We start from the raw sequence: 22124 nt of genomic DNA on the forward strand, positions 1-22124 counted from the left end.
TGAGGGAAAAAAAAAAAATATATATATATATATATATAAGAAAAGGAGGCAATTGGCATCTCCTGGACTTGCTTCACTAGATTACCAGGGGTGGTGGGAGGTGCACCACTAGACCTTCTGTTCACAAACAGAGAAGGACTGGTGGGAGATGTGGTGGTTGGGAGCTGTCTTGGGCAGAGTGACCACGAAACGGTAGAGTTCTCTATCCTTGGCGATGTCAGGAGTGGGATCAGTAAAACTGCTATCTTGGACTGTCGGAGGGCAGACTTTGAGCTGTTCAGGACACTGGTTGGCAGAGTCCCTTGGGAGGCAGTCCTGAAGGGCAGAGGAGTCCAGGAAGGCTGGGCACTCTTCAAGAAGGAAATCTTAAAGGCTCAGGAGCAGACCGTCCCCACGTGCCCAAAGACGAGCCAGCATGGAAGAAGACCGGCCTAGCTGAACAGAGAGCTCAGGAAGAAAAAGAGGGTTTATGGCCTTTGGAAAAGAGGGTGGGCCACTCAGGAGGATGATAAGGCTGTTGCGAGGCTGTGCATGGGCAAAATTAGAAAGGCCAAAGCTCATCTGGATCTCAATCTGGCTACTGTTTTTATAAATACATGAACACAAAAAGGAGGACTAAGGAGAATCTCCATCCTCTACTGGATGCGGGGGGAAACCTAGTGACAAGAGACGAGGAGAAGGCTGAGGTGCTTAATGCCTTCTTTGCCTCAGTCTTTAGCGGCAAGGCCAGTTGTTCTCTTGGGTACCCAGCCCCCTGAGCCGGTGGAAGGGGATGGGGAGCAGAATGTGGCCCTCATAATCCACGAGGAAATGGTTGGCGACCTGCTACAGCACTTAGATGTATGGAAGTCAACGGGGCCAGAGAGGATCCACCCGAGGGTGCTGAGAGAACTAAGTGGTGGAAGTTCTGACCAAGCTGCTTTCCATCACTTATCAGCAGTCCTGGCTATCAGGGGAGGTCCCAGTCGACTGGCGGCTAGCAAATGTGATACCTATTTAGAAGAGGGGCCGGAGGGTGGACCTGGGAAACTATAGGCCTGTCAGTCTGACTTCGGTGCCAGGGAAGCTCATGGAGCAGATTATCTTGAGTGTTATCACGCGGCACTTGCAGGGCAACGAGGCGATCAGGCCCAGTCAGCATGGGTTTATGAAAGGCAGGTCCTGCTTGACGAACCTGATCTCCTTCTATGAAGAAGTGACGCGCTTAGTGGACGAGGGAAAGGCTGTGGAAGTGGTCTACCTTGACTTCAGTAAGGCTTTTGACACCATTTCCCACAGTATTCTCCTCAAGAAACTGGCTGCTCATGGCTTGGACTGGCGTACGCTTTGTTGGGTTAAAAACTGGCTGGATTGCTGGACCCAAAGAGTCGTGCTGAATGCAGTTAAATCCAGTTGGACGCCAGTCACTAGTGGAGTCCCCCAGGGCTGAGTACTAGGGCCAGTTCCCTTCAATATCTTTATCAATGATCTGGATGAGGGGATTGAGTGCACCCTCAGTAAGTTTGCAGGCGACACCAAGTTGGGTGCATGTGTTGATCTGCTCGAGGGTAGGAAGGCTCTGCAGGAGGATCTGAATAGGCTGAACCGATGGGCTGAGGCCAACCGTATGAAGTTCAACAAGGCCAAGTGCTGGGTCCTGCATTTGGGGCACAACAACCCCAAGCAGTGCTACAGGCTGGGAGATGAGAGGCTGGAACTGCCTGGCAGGGAAGGACCTGGCAGTATTGGTTGATAGTTGGTTGGATATAAGCCAGCAGTGTGCTCAGGTGGCCAAGAAGGCCAACAGCATCCTGGCTTGTATCAGAAACGGCGCGGCCAGCAGGACTAGGGAAGTGATTGTCCCCCTGTACTCGGCTTGGTGAGGCCACACCTGGAGTGCTGTGTTCAGGTTTGGGCCCCTCACTACAAGACGGACATCGAGGTGCTCGAGCGTGTCCAGAGAAGGGCAATGAAGCTGGTGAGGGGTGTGGAGAACAAGTCTTACGAGGAGCGGCTGAGGGAGCCGGAGTTGTTTAGCCTGGAGAAGAGGAGGTTCAAGGGCGACCTTATCGCTCTCTACAGATACCTTAAAGGAGGCTGTAGCGAGGTGGGGATTGCTCTGTTCTCCAAAAGGCCCAGTGACAGGACGAGGGGGAATGGGCTAAAGTTGCGCCAGGGGTGGTTTGGGTTGGATAGTAGGAAAAACTTCTTTACTGAAAGGGTTGGTAGGCATTGGAATGGGCTGCCCAGGGAAGTGGTTGAGTCACCATCCCTGGAGGTCTTTAAAAGACGTTTAATTGTGGAGCTTAGTGATATGGTTTAGTGGAGGACTGGTTCGTGTTAGGTCAGAGGTTGGACTAGGTGATCTTGGAGGTCTCTTCCAACCTAGATGATTCTGTGACTGTGTGATTAAATTTTGCTTGCTTTGACAAGCCAACGGAACTAACTGCTGAGCCACCTGTGCTATCTATCACTGGGCTGGCAGCACTCAGACCACGGGGAACCTCAACTTTGGGTGTCAGACTCGTTTCTTCTGGTGAAGAATGGCAAAGCTGAGGCAGAAACGGCCATCTAACAGCCCTAACGACCACATAACGACTGTAACGGCCACCTAACAGCCATGGAACGGTCTCCTCAGCAAGGGCGCTGAGGGGCTGCCTCACGCCCGCCAGGCGGCGCTGTGGTAACGGCAGCCGCGCGGCGAGGCCCGGCCCCTGTGCCCGGTTCCCGGCCCCAATTCCCGGCCCCTGTGCCCGGTTCCCGGCCCCTGTTCCCGGTTCCCGGCCCCAATTCCCGGCCCCTGTTCCTGGTTCCCGGCCCCTGTTCCCGGTTCCCGGCCCCAATTCCCGGCCCCTGTTCCCGGTTCCCGGCCCCTGTTCCCGGTTCCCAGCCCCAATTCCCGGCCCCTGTTCCCGGTTCCCGGCCCCTGTTCCCGGTTCCCGGCCCCCTCCAGTCGCGTTGGAGCCAGCCCGGGCGTAGGCAGGGCTGTAAATGCGTCTCTGTCACGACGGTCGGTCTTCATCTTCGTGCTGTGCTCACATGTTGTGTGAACGCTGACCGGCTGTGTTGTGCGTGTAATTACCTGTCTGCAGGTAATTACAGCTGGTGCTTGTCCCAAAAGCCTGGGCAACTCGATCGCTGTTCTAACTGAAATGTTAATGCCAGACGCCCTATAGTTGTGCACTGTATACATAGTAACTAATACAGTCTGGCCTGGCTGAGGGCTTGGCCCCAAAGCAGCCGGTGGGTTCAGTTTCTGAGCCTGAGTACACTGGCACTGGGCTCGATTCCGAGATCCCAAAACGTGCTGCTTACTCTCCATTTCTGAGCCCCCAGGCTGGACAGATGAGCCTGGCTGGGCCCACAAAACACAGCAGGTGGTCTCCCTTTTCAAGCCGCCCACAGCTGCCCAACGAGCCTCCTATAAAGGCTGGAAACCACAGGACTGCCTGCATTGCTGAGCCTGAAAACCAGCCAAACACGGCTCATTTTGAGCCCCCCAAAGACAGATGATGACTCCATCTTCACATAGGGCCCCAAAGCTAGTGCACAAAGACTGGCGTTGAGCCCCAACGTGCAACATTTCACCTCTGTTTTCGTGCCCCAGCCCAGTTTCCCCAGCTGTGATCCCAGCCGCCATCAGCAGCCCCCCCGTTTTGCTTTCTTTCTGCCCCAGGCCGTGTTTGTGTAGTCCGTAGGTTCGTGCCCGCGCCAACAAGCACACAGAGTCAGAATCCACATGAAGGTCGTTTAATTAAATAATTAATTATATAACTCTGCAGAGTCGGGTGCTTGGCGATCTTTCTCAAAGCAAGCACACCTCTGACTCGAATCACCGTAATTTATACACAGCAAACTTGTGAAAACTCTCTCTTTGGTTACTTTTGATTGGCTGTCATAGCTCACCTAACTTATCTCTACTGAGTTTGCTCATTACAAAGGAACAGTGGTGGAGGGGAGGACACCAAATCCCACATCAGCATACATTAGCATTTTGATGGGCGTGATTTTTAATATGTTAATGACCCTTATTGAGCAAAAGGTAACTATAGTTGGAAAACCAGTCTGGAGCTGGTTTTCTCCTTCTTCTTTTTAACCTTTTATCCCTTATCTTCCTTGCTTCTGCTAGCTCAAGGCTACCTGTCTCTTTCCTTCAGCTAAAAGACTACACAAGCTGCAGGCCTCCCAATTTTCTTCAAGGTTTTCTTGTTTTTTCCCAGCTTTGGGACTACATTTGGACATGGATGGGGGGATCGGAGCACTGGTGCTTTGGCCCTGACCCTCCCCATCCCACCAGTGCTGAGAGGTTTGCAGGCAGCGCTGCCTGGCCCCAGCTCCCACCAATGCCACCCTGGGAAGGACCCAGTCCACAGCCGCTGTGCTCTCTGGATTTTTATTCTGTGGGTGCTCAGGCCTCTGCAAGCTCGGGGACGTCTTCTGTGTGCCCCGAGAGATCTTCTGCATGCTCTGGGCTGTCTTCAGCATGCTTTGGGCTGCCTTCTTTGTGCTCCGGGCTGGCTTCTGTAGCGTGGGGAAGAAGAGGCAGTGTCAAGATACGGCCCCTGGCCGTGCCCTCCTGGGCACCGTAGGGAAGGCGGCTGGGGCAGCGCTTGGCGGCCCCTGGGCCGCCCCGGTGGGAGCGGAGCAGAGAGCTCCGTCCCGGCTCTCACCAAGGACGTGGAGAGTGGCATCTGTGGACCGCTACTCCAGTGGTGGCTTCTGCTGGCGCTTCAGTGTCTTCAGCAGCTCGGGAGCATGTGTCTCCTGGGGGAGAGCAGGGAGGTGTGAATTCTGCTTGGGCCGGAGAGGCCTCGCTGCCGAGCCCTCAGACTCCCGGGGAGCATGCGGCGGGACGGACGGACGCGTCACGCCATGCTCCCCGCTCGGTGCCGGGCCCCGTGGCCCCAGCGTCGCCCCGGGACAGGGCTCACTCACCAGGTAAGAGCAGACCTCGCTCTGCAGCTGTGCTCCACTGCGCCCGATGGCATTCTTGACGACTACCTGCAGCCCCTTTGGCTCGACGAAAGGAGCGCAGACATAGAGGGCTGTCCTGCAAACCTGGAAAAGAGCATTGTGCTCGGTCGTTCCTTCTCCCTTGCCAGGGAGGCAGCTCCTCAGGGAGCCTTTCTGTGGGTTGGCAAATAAGCTCAGGGGGTTCTTACGCTGGATACTGCACAGCTGGGGTCCTGGAGGTGCAGGAAGAGGCTTCCCAATATCTGCTCCACTTCTCCGCTGAAGAACGTGGTGAGATTGTCCTTGGCGCCAGCAGCCAGGGCCGTGTAGAGACTGAAGGCCGCAAAACGAAGGTCCTCTTGCTCCTGCAACCCAGAAAGCCATCTGTGAGCTGGGTCACGAAGGCATCGTCTCCCAGCCTCTCTGCAACAACGAAGCATCAGGGACTGACAACTGAGGGCGAGCGAGCACAGCGCTGTTGGCAGTGGCGCTTTGGAAAGCAGCTCCAGAACGAGGTCACCTCATCCCGGCCCCGTCCCTGCCATGTGGAAGGTCCCTTCCTCGTCCCACCCCTAAGAAATGGCACCTGAGTGCCGGGGCGCTCGGTGCGTCCCACCCGCAGGAGAGAGAGAGAGAGGGGCCACGGCAGCTGGTTGCCTGGAGGAGCACCTCCACGCAGCACGGGCAGGCCCCTGCCCACCCCACGCCCCTCGGACAAGTGGGAGAAAAGTAGGTTCACTCACGGCATCAAGGAACTTCCTGGTGGAGCGGGCGATGCGTCTGAAGGCCCCGCCCAAGCCCTTCGCCGTCTGCTTTGCAAGTATTTCTGCCAGGGCCAACATGCTCTCCGCAGCCACCTCTGGATGGTCCACGTTCCTCATTTCACGCTCCAGTGCTGCCACGATGCTCCTCTTGTGCTTTTGAACCTGCAACGCCAAAGATGCGCACAAGCTGCTCGCGGCTCCTGCCTGCAATGCCCACCCTTTCTCCCCACGTCTGTTTGGCAAGGGGGTGCGGCTGCGGCACAACCCCGTGACGAACTGCACTCGCACGGTTCCCCGCTGCCACCGTGCTGAGCTTGGAGAGCAGCCTGGCCGTTGGGAAGCCCCCATCTCCCCGTGCTGCTCTGCCCCAGGCTCCCGAACTGCCCCGCGGCTCTGCTTGGCTCTCACTCAGCCTCTGCCCGGCTCTCTGCTGGGGGGCTGCAGCCAGAGCAGAGGAAAGTGCGCCTCACCTTCTTGGGCAAGCCACTGACAGCACTGCCCAGGCCTCTCGCTGCCATGTGCTGCACAGCACAGCTCGGATGCTGCAGCTTCTCCAGGAAGAGCCGTACCAGGGGCTTCAGGAGATCCTTCCCCTCAGCTGGCGGGTCCTTCATCAGCTACAAGACAGCCAAAGGTCTGTTAGTGCTGGCATGGGACCTCGGCTGGTCTCTTCCATAAAGAGACACCCCAAGCAGCAGTTTCTTCCGAAAAGCCCTCTGAGCCCGCCCCGCCCCACGCGCCGCCTCACCTCAGCGAAGAAAGCCAGCGCCGTGACCTGCAGGTTTGGCAAGGGGGAGTGCAGCCACGGCAGGAAGGTCTGTATGAGCGCACGTGAGACGAGCCGGGCACGGAGCAGCACACTGCACACAGAGCACAAGCAGGTGACGTGGTCAGGTGGGAAGGCCACGGGCCACGGCCCGAAACGTCCCCTGCTGCGACGCAGGCGCTGCCCTGCCTCCCAGGAGAGCTCCCCAGGCACACGGGAAGGGTCCTGCGGCTGCTTCCCGGGGCACAGCCACCCGCTGGGCTCTCACCTGGTCAGCAGCTGCACGCTGTTGCAGTGCCACTGAGGCAAGTCCAGGGATGGCCACACTCCGTGCCTGAAGAGCACCTGCTGCCACCTCTCGTCCAGGCATCTTCTCAGCACTTGCTCCAGAGCATCACAGTAGAGTCTGGCGAAAGAAAACCCACAGAAATCTCACATCGTGGCACCGGAGGGGAAGTTTTGTCTTGGCTCTGCCGAAACGCCCCGGTCCCAGCGCCCCGAGCTGCCCCACGCCTGGGATCTCCCCTGTCCCGAGAGCTGCCAGCCCTGCGCAGGGTTTGACGCCCGGTCTCTCCCGGATCGGTCCAGGGAGAGGAAGGACACGCTGTAATCGGGGACGCAGAGGAGACAGGCCGAGAGCAGCCGTCGGTCCCGTCCCGTCTGGGAACAGATCCTTCTCCAGCAGAGGACAGAAGTCAAACGAGCCCCGGCGACCCGTTTCCACACCTGGGAGACAGGGCAGGCTTGGGAAACAGGGCAGCCCTTTGGCTCCCTCAGCACCACGAACAAACGTGCCTGGCTGGGGAACTGAAGCCCCCCGTTCCCCGCCCCTGCTGCTCCTTACCCGCACAACAGCTCCTCTTGTCCCGTGTCCTTGAAGAGGAGGAGTCCTCTTGGAGGACTCAGAGGGGGAAACAGCAACTCTACCCCCAGTTCGTTGCTGACCCACTGCAGGAGGACTGGAAGGAGGTGAGGAAGCAGGTCCCGGACTGCCTCCGCGGTCAGCAGAGCAGACACCACCTCAGAGATCGCACAGAGGAGCTGCAGGGAAATGTGACCCACAAGAACCTGTTAAACACCGCCTTTCCCACCAGCCCGCTGGTGCCCCTGTCCCCCTGGGGGACTCTTCCTGCCGGCAGGTCTCACACCTGGGACAGCCTCGGATGACCCCCAACTCCCTCACCCTGATGAGCTAAGTTAGAAAGCAGGTGGGAAGCTGCAGAAATGCTTCTGCCGACGAACATACCTTGAGACGATGCGGCTCTTGATCAGCATCGTTGCACAAAGGTCTGCTTTTAGGTGCCTTGTCCAGCCTCTCTGCTAAGTGCCTCAGGACCTGAGGCCCGAGGTCGCTGCTGCCCAGGCTCCTCCAGAGCTGCACCATGTCTCTGCAAGCAACCAGACGTTCACCCGTGAGCCCCGTCCTCTGGCAGCCCTGGTGCCCTCCCCAGAGGCCAAACGCTCTCCTTGCCAGCAGCGGGGCATACGATGCCTGCTTCCCCAGAGGCACGAGCGCACGATCTCGCAGAGCCCAGGCTTCTGGAGGAGGAATGGGACCTGCTGCTTCCCTGGATCTGCCTTCCGCAGGCAAGCCTGGGGTTGCTGTTTGGCCACAGCGGGGCAAGGGGGGAGCGCACATACCTCTCTGAGGGCAGTTCTGTCTGGAGGAGGCTGTCCACCACAGGCTGGGGGTGGAAGCCGGCCAGGAGACGGGCTGCCTTGAAGAGCAGGTCCCTGAGGGTGCCCTGCTGCATGGTGTACATGGCCTTCCACAGGATGTTCGCGACTTCAGGCACCTGCAAGGCAAGGGGCGAGATGGCACACCTCAGCGTATCCTTTGCCTGTGCAGGACCCCAGCACGGTCACTCGGCGCCTGAGCAATGCCTGCCGCCTTGGCACGCTGACAAGCCCTCGTCCCTGAGCCCTGCCTCACGGCTGGGGGCGCGTGTGCTCTCGGCGCTGACGCACACCAACGTGCACACGCGCACACCCCCCTCCGTCGCTGCGTGTGCCTGGGGCCGGCGGTGGCAGCAGCTGAGCGATTTGAGCACACCGAAGGCCTGGGCACGTTTTATGCCCAACAGCCTGGATAATCGCCGGCGCACGGCTGCAGCGATGGGAGATCGCAACCCAGCAGGCTCCGACACCTTGCAGGCAGTGGGGAGGAACGGGAAGGTTGGTGTGTCCCAGCGGTAACTGCCTCGCCCGGGGCAAGGACCTGCGCCGACGGGAGACTTGAGAGTGCAGTGCCTGAGTCCTCGTCAGAGGACCGCACAGAGCAGAACGTGTCAGGCAGCAGCGGTCCCCTCAGCTCCGCGCTCGGGCTGCATTTCTTCAGCCCACACGAGGTGCAGCACAACAGCCAACAGCGAGAAGTCAAGGCCGAGGGTTACAAGGGTCTCCCTTACCTCTGGACGTATTTCCTTTCCGCACGCTTCCAGGAATCCGATCATCCAGTCGCCAGCTGCCTGTGCACGCTCCTCGTTAGCGCATTCGAAGGTCTTCATGATGGCGTCCATGAAGCTCCTGGCCTGTCCCTGGGGGAAGTACTGGCAAACCCCCTGGAGAGACAGGAGAGACACTGTCACAGCTCTGCTCCGGCTCTTTAGAACAGAAAGGAAACTCCAGGGGCCTCTGAGCTCAGCAGCTCGCTGGTCACTGAGAGGGCACTCAGGGCACACTCCTCTGTGCATACGCTGCTTTTTTGTACTTCCTGCAGCGGAGGGGTTTAGAACCATCTCCTCTCGTCTTGTTTCCCTGCGTGCGAAACGCACCTCCTGACAAATGCACTGGGGCCCCCACCTCACTCTCTGGAGCCAGTTACCTTCGCTATTTTGGCAGGGTCCTCACACAGAGACCCGTCCTCCGTGCTCTTCAGCCTCTCACACAGCTCCTTGCAGTCAGGCACTTGGAGCACCGCTCTCCTGGTCTTCGTCATGCCACATGCTGTGAGAGAAGGGAGTCCTGGTTAGGGGAACTGAATCTCTGGCGCCAGACGTGGATAGAGGAGGCTGGGGAGCAAAGGCCAGGGCCCTCCCAACCCTCCCGTGGCAGGATGCCACCAGCCCGGCTCCGTGGCTGACACATCCCGGGCCGCACAGAGCCCTCCTTCCCCTGGAGCTGTTTTGGGGCTGTGGGGTCCCAGCAGCCGCAGGCCTCTGCTCCCAGCTGCTGCGTCCCCAGGTCCTGCACCGGGCACCAGCGTCTCCGGGAGGGAGCAAACCTCCCCGCAAATTCCTCAGCGCAGACGCTGCTCACTGAGGAGGGGGCAGGAGCTCGCTTCCAACCGATTTCTTAGTGGGAACGGTGATTGTGCAGGGCCACAGAGCGCCCCGTCCACTCCCCTCATTCGTCGCGACAGTGTTTCTTGACTGGCTGGGAAGGGACGTAAACAAAAGCCCTCGCTGGGCAGGGAAGGAAGAGAAGATGGGGCTGATGGGGGCCAGGAAGAACCCGCTTTCCTCACCTTGGATCCGGAGGAGGCAGCTGAGGCAGGCCCCTGCCCTCTGCCGGGACGTGGCCTGGGAGTCGCTCAGCAGAGGCCCCAGCACGCCGACCAAGGAGCCGAACTGCGAGCAGGTGCGTTCCCTCTGCGGGGGCGAGAGGCAGGAGGAAGCTCGCAGGCAGCCCAGTGCCTGCTCGCCTCCCCAGGCCATGGCCAGGCGTCAGGGTCGTGGCCAGCAGGGAGAGGGGACGGGGCACGCGGGGCTCCCTACTCACCGAACACTTGAAGAGCTCTTCGTAAGTGCCCAGCAGCTGGGCGCAGACCTGCAGGGCCCTCTCTCGCTCCCATGCTTTCGTTGACGTGAGGTGGCGCAGCAAGATCTGGGGTGGAGCACATGCGTCTCGTGACGGGTGTCCTTCTCTCCCCAGCACCCCTCTCTGCCTCCCTCCTCTTCTGGCCCCTTCCCGCAGGGCCTGCCCTGCGGCTCCGCGTGGCCCCAGCCCCGCCGAGCACCGGCACTGCCACCCCCCTGCCCCGCTCGCTCCACGCACCCCTGCCCTCACCCAGGAGCCGTTTCCCCACCGGCATCTCCCTGTGCCAGCCTGGCACTTGGGAGCCTGGCTCTTGGCTTTGCCTCCCGCAGGGCCCGTTCCTTTGCCTGCCCTGGCACTGCGGCAGGGAACGGATCCTCCTCTGGGCATCCCCTAAGGCCCCAACTCTGCCCCACTGCCTCATGGATACTCACGGAGACCACGTCCGCGAAGGCGCTGGAGGTCCCTTCTGCTTTGAGAAGGGCTGACACAAGCTGGCCCAGAGCTTCCTCACACGATGCCTGCAGAGACTGAAAACGGGAAAGGAGGAGTGAGGCTGAGCACCGCGGCAGCTGCCAGGGCACAGGGAGCGCTGAGGTGTGCAGGGAAGGGCTGGCAGGTACCTGCAGCTCTGTCTCCTCAGGAGGGCACGACAGGACTCTCCAGCAGCACACAGCCACCTGGGAGCACCTGTTCTCCCAGTCCATGCAAGGCTTCAGCGTGCTGGATGGAGAAAAGAAGGAGAGAACAGTGAGGGGGTTTACCAGCAATCTCCAGAGTGGCCCAAACGCCGACTGGGTTTGAGCCCCAGACCCGGCCCCCCCAGCCCGTGCTGGTGAGCTCCAGCTCCGGCAGTTCCTGGCAGCTCCCTGGCAGCGGCCAAGCACTCACCCCCAGGGGCAAGGAGACCCCCCCCAGGTGCCCGTTCCTTGCCCTTCCCGTCCCCTGGAGAGCCAGGGCCTTTCTGCCGGCACAGCGCTCATGGCTCGCTGACCATGACAGCCCAGCCCCGTCTCTGTGGATGCGGCCCCCCAGCCCCAACAGCCCCCCGGCCTTCGGAAGTCACCCAGGACGGGGCACGCCGTCCCGGCCCAGAGCCGCGCAGCTCCCTGCCCCGTACTCGAGACCACTGGGGCTGCACCAGCCGGCTGGGCTGGGACGCACAGCGAGCCCCCACAGCCTGGGGCACAGACCTCACCTCAGCTGCTCCAGGAGCTGAAGCATCTTGAGATGCACTTGGGACACAGGGGTGTCGCAGGCATCCTCCTCCATCAAGTCCTGCAAGTCCCAGAGAGACGCACTCAGGGCGGGCAGTGGCACGGAGAGCCTGCCCACCCGCCCCAGGAGCCGGCTCTGCTGACAGGCCTGCGCCCGCACCAGCCCCTTCATCCCCACGGCCACCACAGAGCCACCGTGCTCCCCAGCCACCGAGTGCCAGCTCCCCAGGGCCCAGAAGCTGGGGACAAGGCTTCGGGAGCTCAGGAGCTGGTGGGTGGCCGGGGGAGACCATCGCACCTCCCCTGCGGGCAGCCCCGGCTCCAGGCACTCACCAGCAGGATCTCTAGCACCTCCGGCTTCTTGCAGAGCCTGAAGCTGTGCTTGGTGTCCGCAGCCTGGATGGCACAGGTGACCTCCTTGATGCCGTTCAGCAGGGCGAGCTTGTGCTGCAGTTCCTGAGACCCGAGAGAGAAAAACACCAGTTGAACTGCTTGAAGAGCTGGGAGAGGAACACGGGCGAGGGGTTCTTAGGGGCTGGGGTTGGTCCTGGACATTCAGGACAAACCACTCAGGGGACGTTCAGAAAGAGACCGTCCACCTCGGCACGTGGGGGCCCCCAGCCCTCCCTGCCCCTCTGTGCCCCACGCTCCTACCTTTCTGCAGGCATGGAAGAGCTCCAGGATGTTGGCCAGGATGTCTTCCTCCACGCAGGCCAGCAGTTCTGACTTGGGCGCGTGCAGTGCAACCTTGCCATAGGTAAGCATGGCTGCAGCCCAAGCGGCCTGAGCTCTCTGGTGTCCCTTCTGCGCCTGTGTTGAGTAAGATGCCCCGAGATGTCAGTCCGCTGGCCCTGCTGTGCCCCAGGACTCGACGAATTTGTGGGGCTGGGGAGCGGGGCTGTAAGGGGCTGTGTGGCTCAGCTGTGCAGGGCCGTGGAAAACCATCCGAAGGAGTTTGTCCCATTCCTGCCCTGAGGTGAGCAGCCTGTGCCCGGCAGGGGCGTACTGGCCATGAAATGCTTGCCCATGGCCCCCAGGTGAGGGGCAGAGCCAGCAAGAGCTCACAGGGCTCCGGCTCCTGGCCCTCAGCTTTCTGGAGGGGGCAGTGCGTCTTAGGTAGCTCTTACGGGAGGGGTAAATGCAATGTGGCTGCCACGACTCGGCCGCCACTGTTCAGGAAGTGAGAACAGGGCAAGAGAAGGCCGAACACTAAAACCCTGCACCCATTACCTTTCGACGTCTGTCAAATGCGATGAGCCACTGGGTGAACTCACGCATTGCATCCAGGGCCAGGTAGAAGTGGCGCTCAGCAGCATAGGAGACCACTGAAGCTATTCCCTGCAGTGATGGAGAAATGGGAGTGAGCTCTGGCACACGCTGGCCAGTCCTGGCCAGCTACGACGGCAAGGCAGGACATTGCCCGAGGGAAACAGCAGCTACAAGGAAATGAAAAAGGTCCGGAGCAGGGCTGGGACGAGGGGACACCGGGCAGAGCAGGGGCAGGAGAGGAAACCTCACCTGTCTGTCACATGGGCTGGTGGCATCTGTTTCTTTTAAGTATTTCAGCAGCTGCCCTTGGACGTGGGTGAGCTGCCGACAAGAGGCCAGCACCGTGCCGAGAGCCTGGTACAGGAAGTTCTGAAAGAGAAGAGACCGAGACCGAGACGTGGTAACGGCGCGGCTTGTCAGGACAGGGCCTGGCCGCGACAGGCCCCAACAGCCCAGGGAGCAGCCGCGGCGCCCGGCTGTAGCCGACCCTGGGCAGCACGGAGGGAAGCATCTTTGGGGCGAGGGCAGGGGGAGCGGTGACGACAGCCCGCACGGGGAACGCGCTCCTTCAGCCCCAGCCCCGGAGCTGGGTGCCCCGGGGCTGTGCTGCCAGGAGGGTGCAGGCAGGGCGCAAACCTTGTCCTCGGCGCTGCTGGAGGGGTTGCTCAGCTGCTGGCTCAGCTCCCGGCTCAGGCACACGACCCATGGCTGGTCCACCAGCATCTCCTCCACCGACTCCGTCAGGAACTGGGGGGGAACACGACAGGAGGCAAATGTTGTCTCGCCCTTTGCCCGGGCCTTTCACGTTCACGTGCCCCAGGAGCTGTCGGGGCACAACTGCCCACAGCCTCACCCCCAGGGATGCTGTACCTTAAGCAGATAGCACTGCCACTCTTCAGAGTCCAGGAAGCCCTCTGTTTTTTCTGGAAAGCAAGAGGAAGCAAAATGCCTCGCTGTCACTTAAGCCAGCACCGGAGAAGAAAGAGTTCAGTGCTCTCCTTCCCTGGGAGCCAAAAACCCCAGAAGTCCCGGGCTTGAAAGGGCCTAAAATTGCCTGCACCAAAGCTCTTGCCAGGCTGCAGACCCGGGCTGGATCCCAGGGACATTGGCCAGAGCCACCGACTCAAGCCGGGGAAGGAAAGACTGACTGGGGCCGATCGCCGCTGCCCGACTGTGATCCCCGCACTACTCGAGCACCGTGCCCCAGCGTGCACAGCCGCACACATTTTCTCCTGACAGACCCAACACTTGCAGCCCATTTAGGGCCTCCTCCCAGGCTACTGCGCTGCCCAGCGTGGGACCGAGCTGCCCAGAACGGCTGCTGCAGACCTGCCCCAGGCACTCGGCCTTCCAGAGCCAGGGGCGCTGGTCCCACCCCTGTCCCAAGCACCGTCCCAGCAGGGGCAGGGGGACACTGCCCAGACCTGCCCTCCACGGGGACATCGATGGCCCCGTCCACCCCTGGGACGAGCTGATCCCAGCAGATCGCTGCCCCCAGCCTCCACGCTGGCTGCCTGGAAGGGGGACGGCAGCGGTTCCCCTACGCCATGCTGGGAGGCTGTTTTCCTGCCCCCTCCAGCTCTCCTGAGCCCGGCCCTCCACACTGGCACCTTACCTTCAAGGTACTGCAGCATGCGGGGGATGCGGATGGGCCACAGTCCCCTCAGGGAGCTGTGGATCCTGCTCTGCAGGGCCTGCAGCAGCTGTAGGGCAGCAACCGCGCATTCTCTGCACTGATCACAAGCCGCCACCACCTAGAGGAGGACAGAGAGAGACGGGGTCACTCCTTCCACCAGGGACGCGGCTTCTCCCACGAGGGAGCTCGACTCTGCCTCGGCGCCTCCCCCCACGTGCTTCCAGCCCCAGGGAGGGAGCGGGATCCCCAGCTCGTGGGCTTGGGCACGCTGGGACGCACTGCCTCCTCCTCGGGGCTGCCAGCAAAAGCATCCCTGCCCCAGCATCTCCCCCTGCCCCTGGCCAGAAAAGCTCTTGCCCCGGGGCCCCGCTACTCACCAACAGCCGAACCAGTAGGGCCTGTGGCGTGGGCTTCTTGGCTGCAAGGAGGAAAAAAGGCAGGGTGAGCCCCTGAGCACCTCTGCACCCAGCCCCTCGCACCTTCGACGCCCCGACGCGGGGCTGAGAGTACCCGTGCAGCTGCAGAGCTGGCCTGGGGGCTGCCAGGGTGCAGGGAGGCATGCACCAGGCAGGCCCCTGGCCGAGCCCGGCACAGGTTGCTGGGGCACCTTCTGGTCCCACCTTGCTCCTGGACGTCAGCAGGCTTCTCGGTGTCCTCTTGCCCTTCCGTTTGCTTCTGCCTCTCGATCAGGGCTTGGAGACAACGCAACAGCGGGACCAGCATGCCGCAGTACTGGGCCGGCACCACGTACTGCAGGAGCCGTGGCCACAAGAGCTGCAGAGGAGGAGGAGGAAGTTTGGCACATCAGCATTCCCATCTCGGCTCAGAGGTGAAAAGGATGGCTTGCGCATCCCTTGGAGCCCATTAGGGTCGAGCTCCGGGGGGGCAGGCGAGGGCTGGCAAAAACACCCTGAAGGTGAAAAGTGGCTGCAGCAGCAGGGAGCAGGACCACTTACTTCGGTCATCCCTTCCACAGAGAGATCCAGAGACTCCAGGATACCTATGCACTGGGCCTGAAGGTCTCTTTCCTCTTGGACGTCTTCTACCGCCTGCAAGACAGCGTTGGGAAACCCCCCATTACTCTCAGCTCCCACCTCAGGAGGCTCTGTGGAGGATGAGGACAGCCAGGCCCCACTCAGGGGCCACGTCCCAGCCCCAAGGAAGTGCTGGGCAGCTTGGGAGCAGCGAGCGCTGCACAGGGCTGTCGGGCACACGAGGTTCTGCGGGGCCCAGGCGATGCTGCGAGTGCCACTGAGGGAGCTCTCGGCACAGCCTGGGCACGGGACCGAGCCGCGGGTGTCCCGCTCTGTCCTTACCAGTCTGTCCGAGGCCCGCCTGAACTCGACAAAGATGTGCGCCACCACATCCCATGCCAAGCAGCTCGGGATGCTGACGCTGAGCAGATCCTTGATGAAACCCAGGAGCGCTCTCCTCAACTGCCAAGGAGACAGGGTGGTTACGGTCTGCCCCGCCAGCAGCCAAAGGGAAGCCACCTTTGCCTGGGGGCAGCCCTCGCAGCCCGTGGAGAGGCAACGAGTGCACAGGAGAAGCCTTCGCTGCCAGGGGTCGGGGCTAGGCTTTGTACAGCACAACAACCTGCCCGCTCTGGGGGCTTTCTCTGCCCCACTGGTCTCGCTGTTCCTTCCTAAATGAGCTCACCTGGGTGCCGGACTCAGTGAACAAGGGCTGCACGGCCTCTACAATTAGGGGCAGCTTCTCTCTCACTGCAGGTTCTGCAAGAGACACAGAGAGGTATGCGTTCAGGCAGGGCTCAGATGGCAGAAGGGATCCCTCGAAGCTCCCAGGCTTTTCACAGACAAGCGGGACAGCACAGCAGGGCTGGGCTCTGACTGCAGGGGAAGCACTGGCGTCCCAGAAGGACTTTGTTTCTGCCGCTACTACTGCGTTACAGGGCCTGAAAGCTCTGACAGCAGATAGCTTCAGCCCCCTGACTGCCCCAGCCCTGGCTGGCGGCCCTGGCCTGTGGTACTGACCGTCAGAGCGGGCCACAGCTCCCAGCAGAGTCAGCGCTGTCCCGCGGGAGCCCTGGTTCTCGCTGCTCAGCTGGGACAGCAGGAACGTGACCGTCTCCTCCGGGTAGATTCGAGCTGCGGGCCAGAAACCACATTTTGCATGAATAGTCAGCAAAACCCCATGGCTGAGGTTCACAAGGAAGTTGGGAGAACACGACAGGCATCGTCCCATTCCCTCCCTTACCTTGAAGCACAATGCACTGCCTCAGTTCTTCTTTATGGCCTGCACTGTGCTGCCTGGTCTCGTCCCCAAGCTGTGGGAGAAAGGTCCATTTTAGAGAAAGATCGCAGGCAGAGCAGCGATCAGAGGCTGCCTTTTGGGTCCCGGCACTCCAGAGTCCTCCTGCCAGGTGGCTGAGAGGGAAGTGCTGAAGGAACTGAGCTGCCCCTCGGGCCTGCACAAAACAGCCAGGATCAGGGTGCTCACAGCCTCGAGGCACCTCCAGGAAGGTCCTGGTGGAAGGACGCCCTGCCCTGCCCTGCCCCTCTGTGGCAATCCGGCCTGCAGGACCTGGGCCAGCAGCACAGGCACGGGCTCCCTTTACCTCGTGGTGCACAGCAGCAGCGATGGCACGGAGCTTGTCCTTGGGGGCGACAGCGTGAAGTTCCTCCAAGGTCTTCAGGAAATAATGGAGGCTCTACAAGAGAAGGGAGAGGACGAGTGGGTTAAAGCCACTGAAGCCACGTGGGAAGGAAGAAACCCAGCACGCCTGTGGCATGGGGAACCCCTAACCCCAGCTCCCAGGGAGAACCCCAAAGCTCCTGCCCAGGGCTTCCTGCTCACCTGGGTTGTTCTCTTCCTGCCCGAGCAGCCCAGGAAGCCTCACAGCTCCCCTGCTGCCCCCCTGCCTTCTCGGAGGGCTCCCCGACACCTCGTGGCACTCACACGCACACCACAGCCGCACCAGACCCCGCGCAACGCCTCACCTCTGTCACCCGGGAAGTATCTTGGACCTCCTGGTACTGCTGCAGGAGCCAGACGACCTGCTTCCACACCCGGTCCTGGTGCTGCGCATCATGGAGGACGACAGCCATCATAGCAGTCACTGCTCCGAAGATGGCCTGCTTGTCCTGCAGAGGGAAGAGACGAGATGCTCTGAGGGCTGTCTAGCACTCGGCGTCCCCCAGCACATGCCTGCCTTTGCACAGAGAGGGCTTTCCCTTTCCCTTCTGCCCCACAGAAGGGCTCTCTCCAGAGGACAGCAAGCATTCCCCTGCCAAAGGGCCCTGGGGCCCAAGCACTTGCCAGCTGGGAGCCCCCAGCCCCGGGCACGGCGTCAGCCCGCCCGCTCCCTCCCCTCACCCCTCTGCTCCCACCCAGGGGGCACGGGCAGCCCCAGCCAGGCACAGCCCCGCTGCTGCCCCAGCAGCGCTCACCTCCTCCTTCTTATGGCGGCCCAGCCAGTTTACCACAGCGTGGCAGAACAGGGAGTACACCTGCTCGCAGAGCTGCTTCTCCCCGATGCGAGGGAAGGGGCACTGCTCCCAGGCGTTGAAGTAAGCGTTGATCGCCCTCGACCACTGCTCCAGCACTGCACCAGAAGGAAGGAGCTCGTCAAAGTCTGCAACAGGCAGCGTGCCTGGCTCCCTCACCCACGCCTGCGTGGAGCAGTCCCTGGCTCACCAGGCGTCGGCTTGGGACTGCCAAGTGCTGCGCTCCCGGCATCTGAACTAAAATACGGTGCCCCTTCTCCCCTTCTGCACACCGCACCTCCTCCTCCTCCTCCTCCTCCTCTTCCTCGCAGGCCTCTTCCCCTCCAGCACTTACCATTGCAGCCCCCGCCCTGCCCTTCCCAAAGTTTGCCCCCCAGCGCAGGACCACGCCGCGATCCGAGCGAGGCACCGAGGGCCTGCCCGGCCCCTTCCCCTCTACTCACCACTGCAGATGGTGCGCAGGATCCGGCTGCTCTCCACTTGTCTCAGCATGGCGTGCAGAGCAAGGAGCGTCATTTCGACGAAGGGGATGCACCGCAGGGCTGCAGAGAGAGGACAGGCAGAGGGACAGAGGGAGCCACGGTCAGCCAGAGCCAGAGCAGCACCGCGGGCAGGAGGGCTGGGGCTGCCGGGCTGGGGGACGTGTCAGAGGGACAGGGGAGGTCGCTGCGGGTTCAGTCCCCAGCAGCTTCCACCCTTGCAGCACTGGCATTGGGGTGGTGGGGCGGAAATCCCAGCTCCAGGCGAGGAGGTGCCACAACCCCACAGCCCTCCGGCCCAAAACAGCGTTCAGGGAGGGGCAGGGTCCCTGCTCCTGGCCGTCATGGACCATAACCCAGAGCACGAGGCCAAAGGGGCCATACCATAGCTGCTGGCCAGTTTGCTCAAGGTGGTGAGCACAAACTCCTGGCATGCTCCTCCCCTCATGGTCTTCAGGTGGCCCTGGAGCTCGGACATCACAAATCCGAAGTGGGAACGAGCCAGAGCCACCAGGACGTCACCAGCAGCTGCTGTCACATTGTTCATTGCACCCTGAAAAAGAGCCACAGGTGAAATGCTGCCCAGGAGAAAGGCTGAGGCACCAGGTCAGGCCCTGCTGGCCAGTGAGGACCACGGGGCTTCAGCTCATCGTTTTGCTGTCAGAGCCACTGGCGAGACGACCGCGTCTCCCCCACAGAACACCCCCGGGACAGCTGTGCCCGAGCTGGGACGCGTCCCCAGAGCCTCTGCGTTAAGCAGGAGTCGCGCGAGGCAGGAACTGGGGGACTGCACGGCCCAACTCCGGCCCTGGGAGGTGGCGCACACGTCGCCTGGCGTGGAGGAGCTCACCACGCTCTGCACAGTCTGGAGCAGGGCTGGATACGGCCTTTCCCCTAGCGGGATGCGCTCCCTGGGAGAGGGAGCAGCCACAGGGGCACTGGGGAAGTCCCCAGGCCTGAATCCCAGTGAACCATCTGTGCGCCACTCCATGTCACACCCACAGCTGGGGAGAGGCAGGCTGCTCCGTTCGCCCTTCTAGAGAACAAGCTCACCTGGGCTGCCTTCATGTCTCCAGACACCTCTGCGAGCACTCGGTTCACAACGCCGCTCTGCAGACGGGTATCATCTCCTTGCAAGACATGCTGGAGGCGGCGGTAAGTCTCCGCTCGGTCACCCTAGGGAGAGACCACGACACCACTTGCTTTGCCCTTATTCCCGGGCAGCTGCGAGCTGCTGCCCCTCACTCTAGAGTGAGAGCCCACAAGCAGCACCACCGCGTCCTGTCCCAGCTTGTGTCCAGCTACACAAAGGAGCCGAGGGAGCAGCAGCCCTGGGAACCGACCAAGCACCAGGCAGCAGCCTGGGACCATGGTACAGGGCCAGGACAAGGATGGATGCTTGGGCAGCTCCAGGCTGAGCTGCTGCGGGAAAGGAGGCAGCGCAGCAGCGTCAGCCCAGCGTGACCGCAGGATCAGCCTTTGGGGACCGGGCACCAGCAGCAGGACAGAGGGGCCATCAGGCAAGACCCCTCGGTGGCACCCAGGGTGGAGGGGAGCCCTCAACCCCCCACGGCACAGCGGGATGTCCGCAGCTCACCTCTCTGTCTTGCAGCTTCTTTAACAAGGAATTCACGACGGTGGCAGAGATGGCAACAGTCTCAGACCCTGTCTCTCTGCCACCGTCCTCATGACGTGTAGGTCCAGTCCTGACCCCTACACAAGCAAAGGAAGCTGGAAGGAAACAACCAAACAGTTTGCGTCAGCTTGGCTGGCTGTGGGGATTCGCACCAGGTTGGGGCAGGCATCCTCCCAGCCTGGAGAGGAATCCTCCCCAGCACCAACAGCACAGGCTGGGGTCCCCATCTCTGGTCGTGCTGGGAACTCATAGGGATGCAGCCCCCGGCCTCCCCCTGCCCCTCACCAAAAAATCTTCTCAGCCTCCCCATCACAGCAGGATCACCCCAGAATCTCTCTCCAGGTCCTCCTCCTGTGGCCGCCGAGAAGCAATGGGCCACCTGCGCTCACCGCAGCAGCTATGAGGCACCCAGCCATTGTGACCTCCCTGAGGGCTGCCATGGATACGGGGACACATCACAGGGCAGGGCCGGAGGTGGCAGCACCCCCATGGCCCAAACCCACAGCATATCCCCACTCTCCATCGCTCCAGTTCGCTCCGGTCCTTGCGTGGTTTTCAGCAACGGCCTTCCGTGCGCTTCTCTGCCCAGCCCCGGTCCCATCTGGTTCCACTCTCCAGGGGCCCCAGGTCCCTGGAGGAGGGAGAGGACGAGTGGGTTAAAGCCACTGAAGCCACGTGGGAAGGAAGAAACCCAGCACGCCTGTGGCATGGGGAACCCCTAACCCCAGCTCCCAGGGAGAACCCCAAAGCTCCTGCCCAGGGCTTCCTGCTCACCTGGGTTGTTCTCTTCATGCCCGAGCAGCCCAGGAAGCCTCACAGCTCCCCTGCTGCCCCCCTGCCTTCTCGGAGGGCTCCCTGACACCTCGTGGCACTCACACGCACACCACAGCCGCACCAGACCCCGCGCAACGCCTCACCTCTGTCACCCGGGATGACACCAGGCACACGACCCATGGCTGGTCCACCAGCATCTCCTCCACCGACTCCGTCAGGAACTGGGGGGGAACACGACAGGAGGCAAATGTTGTCTCGCCCTTTGCCCGGGCCTTTCACGTTCACGTGCCCCAGGAGCTGTCGGGGCACAACTGCCCACAGCCTCACCCCCAGGGATGCTGTACCTTAAGCAGATAGCACTGCCACTCTTCAGAGTCCAGGGAGCCCTCTGTTTTTTCTGGAAAGCAAGAGGAAGCAAAATGCCTCGCTGTCACTTAAGCCAGCACCGGAGAAGAGTTCAGTGCTCTCCTTCCCTGGGAGCCAAAAACCCCAGAAGTCCCGGGCTTGAAAGGGCCTAAAATTGCCTGCACCAAAGCTCTTGCCAGGCTGCAGACCCGGGCTGGATCCCAGGGACATTGGCCAGAGCCACCGACTCAAGCCGGGGAAGGAAAGACTGATTGGGGCCGATCGCCGCTGCCCGACTGTGATCCCCGCACTACTCGAGCACCGTGCCCCAGCGTGCACAGCCGCACACATTTTCTCCTGACAGACCCAACACTTGCAGCCCATTTAGGGCCTCCTCCCAGGCTACTGCGCTGCCCAGCGTGGGACCGAGCTGCCCAGAACGGCTGCTGCAGACCTGCCCCAGGCACTCGGCCTTCCAGAGCCAGGGGCGCTGGTCCCACCCCTGTCCCAAGCACCGTCCCAGCAGGGGCAGGGGGACACTGCCCAGACCTGCCCTCCACGGGGCACATCGATGGCCCCCTGCAGTACAAGCACAAAAAAGCAATTTCTGCTGTTGGAGACTCCATGGGCTTGGTTTGCAGATGTGTCTGAGGGAAAAAAAAAAAAAATATATATATATATATATAAGAAAAGGAGGCAATTGGCATCTCCTGGACTTGCTTCACTAGATTACCAGGGGTGGTGGGAGGTGCACCACTAGACCTTCTGTTCACAAACAGAGAAGGACTGGTGGGAGATGTGGTGGTTGGGAGCTGTCTTGGGCAGAGTGACCACGAAACGGTAGAGTTCTCTATCCTTGGCGATGTCAGGAGTGGGATCAGTAAAACTGCTATCTTGGACTGTCGGAGGGCAGACTTTGAGCTGTTCAGGACACTGGTTGGCAGAGTCCCTTGGGAGGCAGTCCTGAAGGGCAGAGGAGTCCAGGAAGGCTGGGCACTCTTCAAGAAGGAAATCTTAAAGGCTCAGGAGCAGACCGTCCCCACGTGCCCAAAGACGAGCCAGCATGGAAGAAGACCGGCCTAG

General features: G+C 61.3%; 1 protein-coding gene across 1 annotated transcript; it reads right to left on the minus strand.

Annotated features, from left to right (window-relative positions):
* Positions 1–4503: 4503 nt before the first annotated feature.
* LOC136790777 (maestro heat-like repeat-containing protein family member 2B) lies at positions 4504–20899 on the minus strand. The gene is made up of 40 exons (XM_066996557.1): positions 20840–20899; positions 20208–20553; positions 19884–20017; positions 19340–19462; positions 18671–18839; positions 18251–18349; positions 17751–17905; positions 17301–17444; positions 16919–17011; positions 16558–16627; positions 16335–16448; positions 16000–16073; positions 15657–15776; positions 15297–15389; positions 14961–15114; positions 14718–14758; positions 14320–14458; positions 13575–13627; positions 13341–13451; positions 12954–13073; positions 12666–12773; positions 12090–12245; positions 11769–11891; positions 11417–11496; positions 10842–10941; positions 10653–10748; positions 10183–10287; positions 9929–10052; positions 9287–9408; positions 8871–9023; positions 8104–8258; positions 7709–7850; positions 7307–7503; positions 6731–6868; positions 6445–6556; positions 6167–6313; positions 5676–5858; positions 5142–5297; positions 4915–5037; positions 4504–4743 (listed from the first exon to the last, which is right to left on the minus strand). The coding sequence occupies exons 2-40, from the start codon at positions 20230–20232 to the stop codon at positions 4681–4683; spliced, it is 4614 nt and encodes a 1537-aa protein (XP_066852658.1). The 5' UTR covers positions 20233–20553; positions 20840–20899; the 3' UTR covers positions 4504–4680.
* Positions 20900–22124: the final 1225 nt, after the last annotated feature.

This window comes from Anser cygnoides, chromosome 4 (assembly GCF_040182565.1).
Source record: "Anser cygnoides isolate HZ-2024a breed goose chromosome 4, Taihu_goose_T2T_genome, whole genome shotgun sequence".
Lineage (NCBI taxonomy): Eukaryota > Metazoa > Chordata > Aves > Anseriformes > Anatidae > Anser > Anser cygnoides.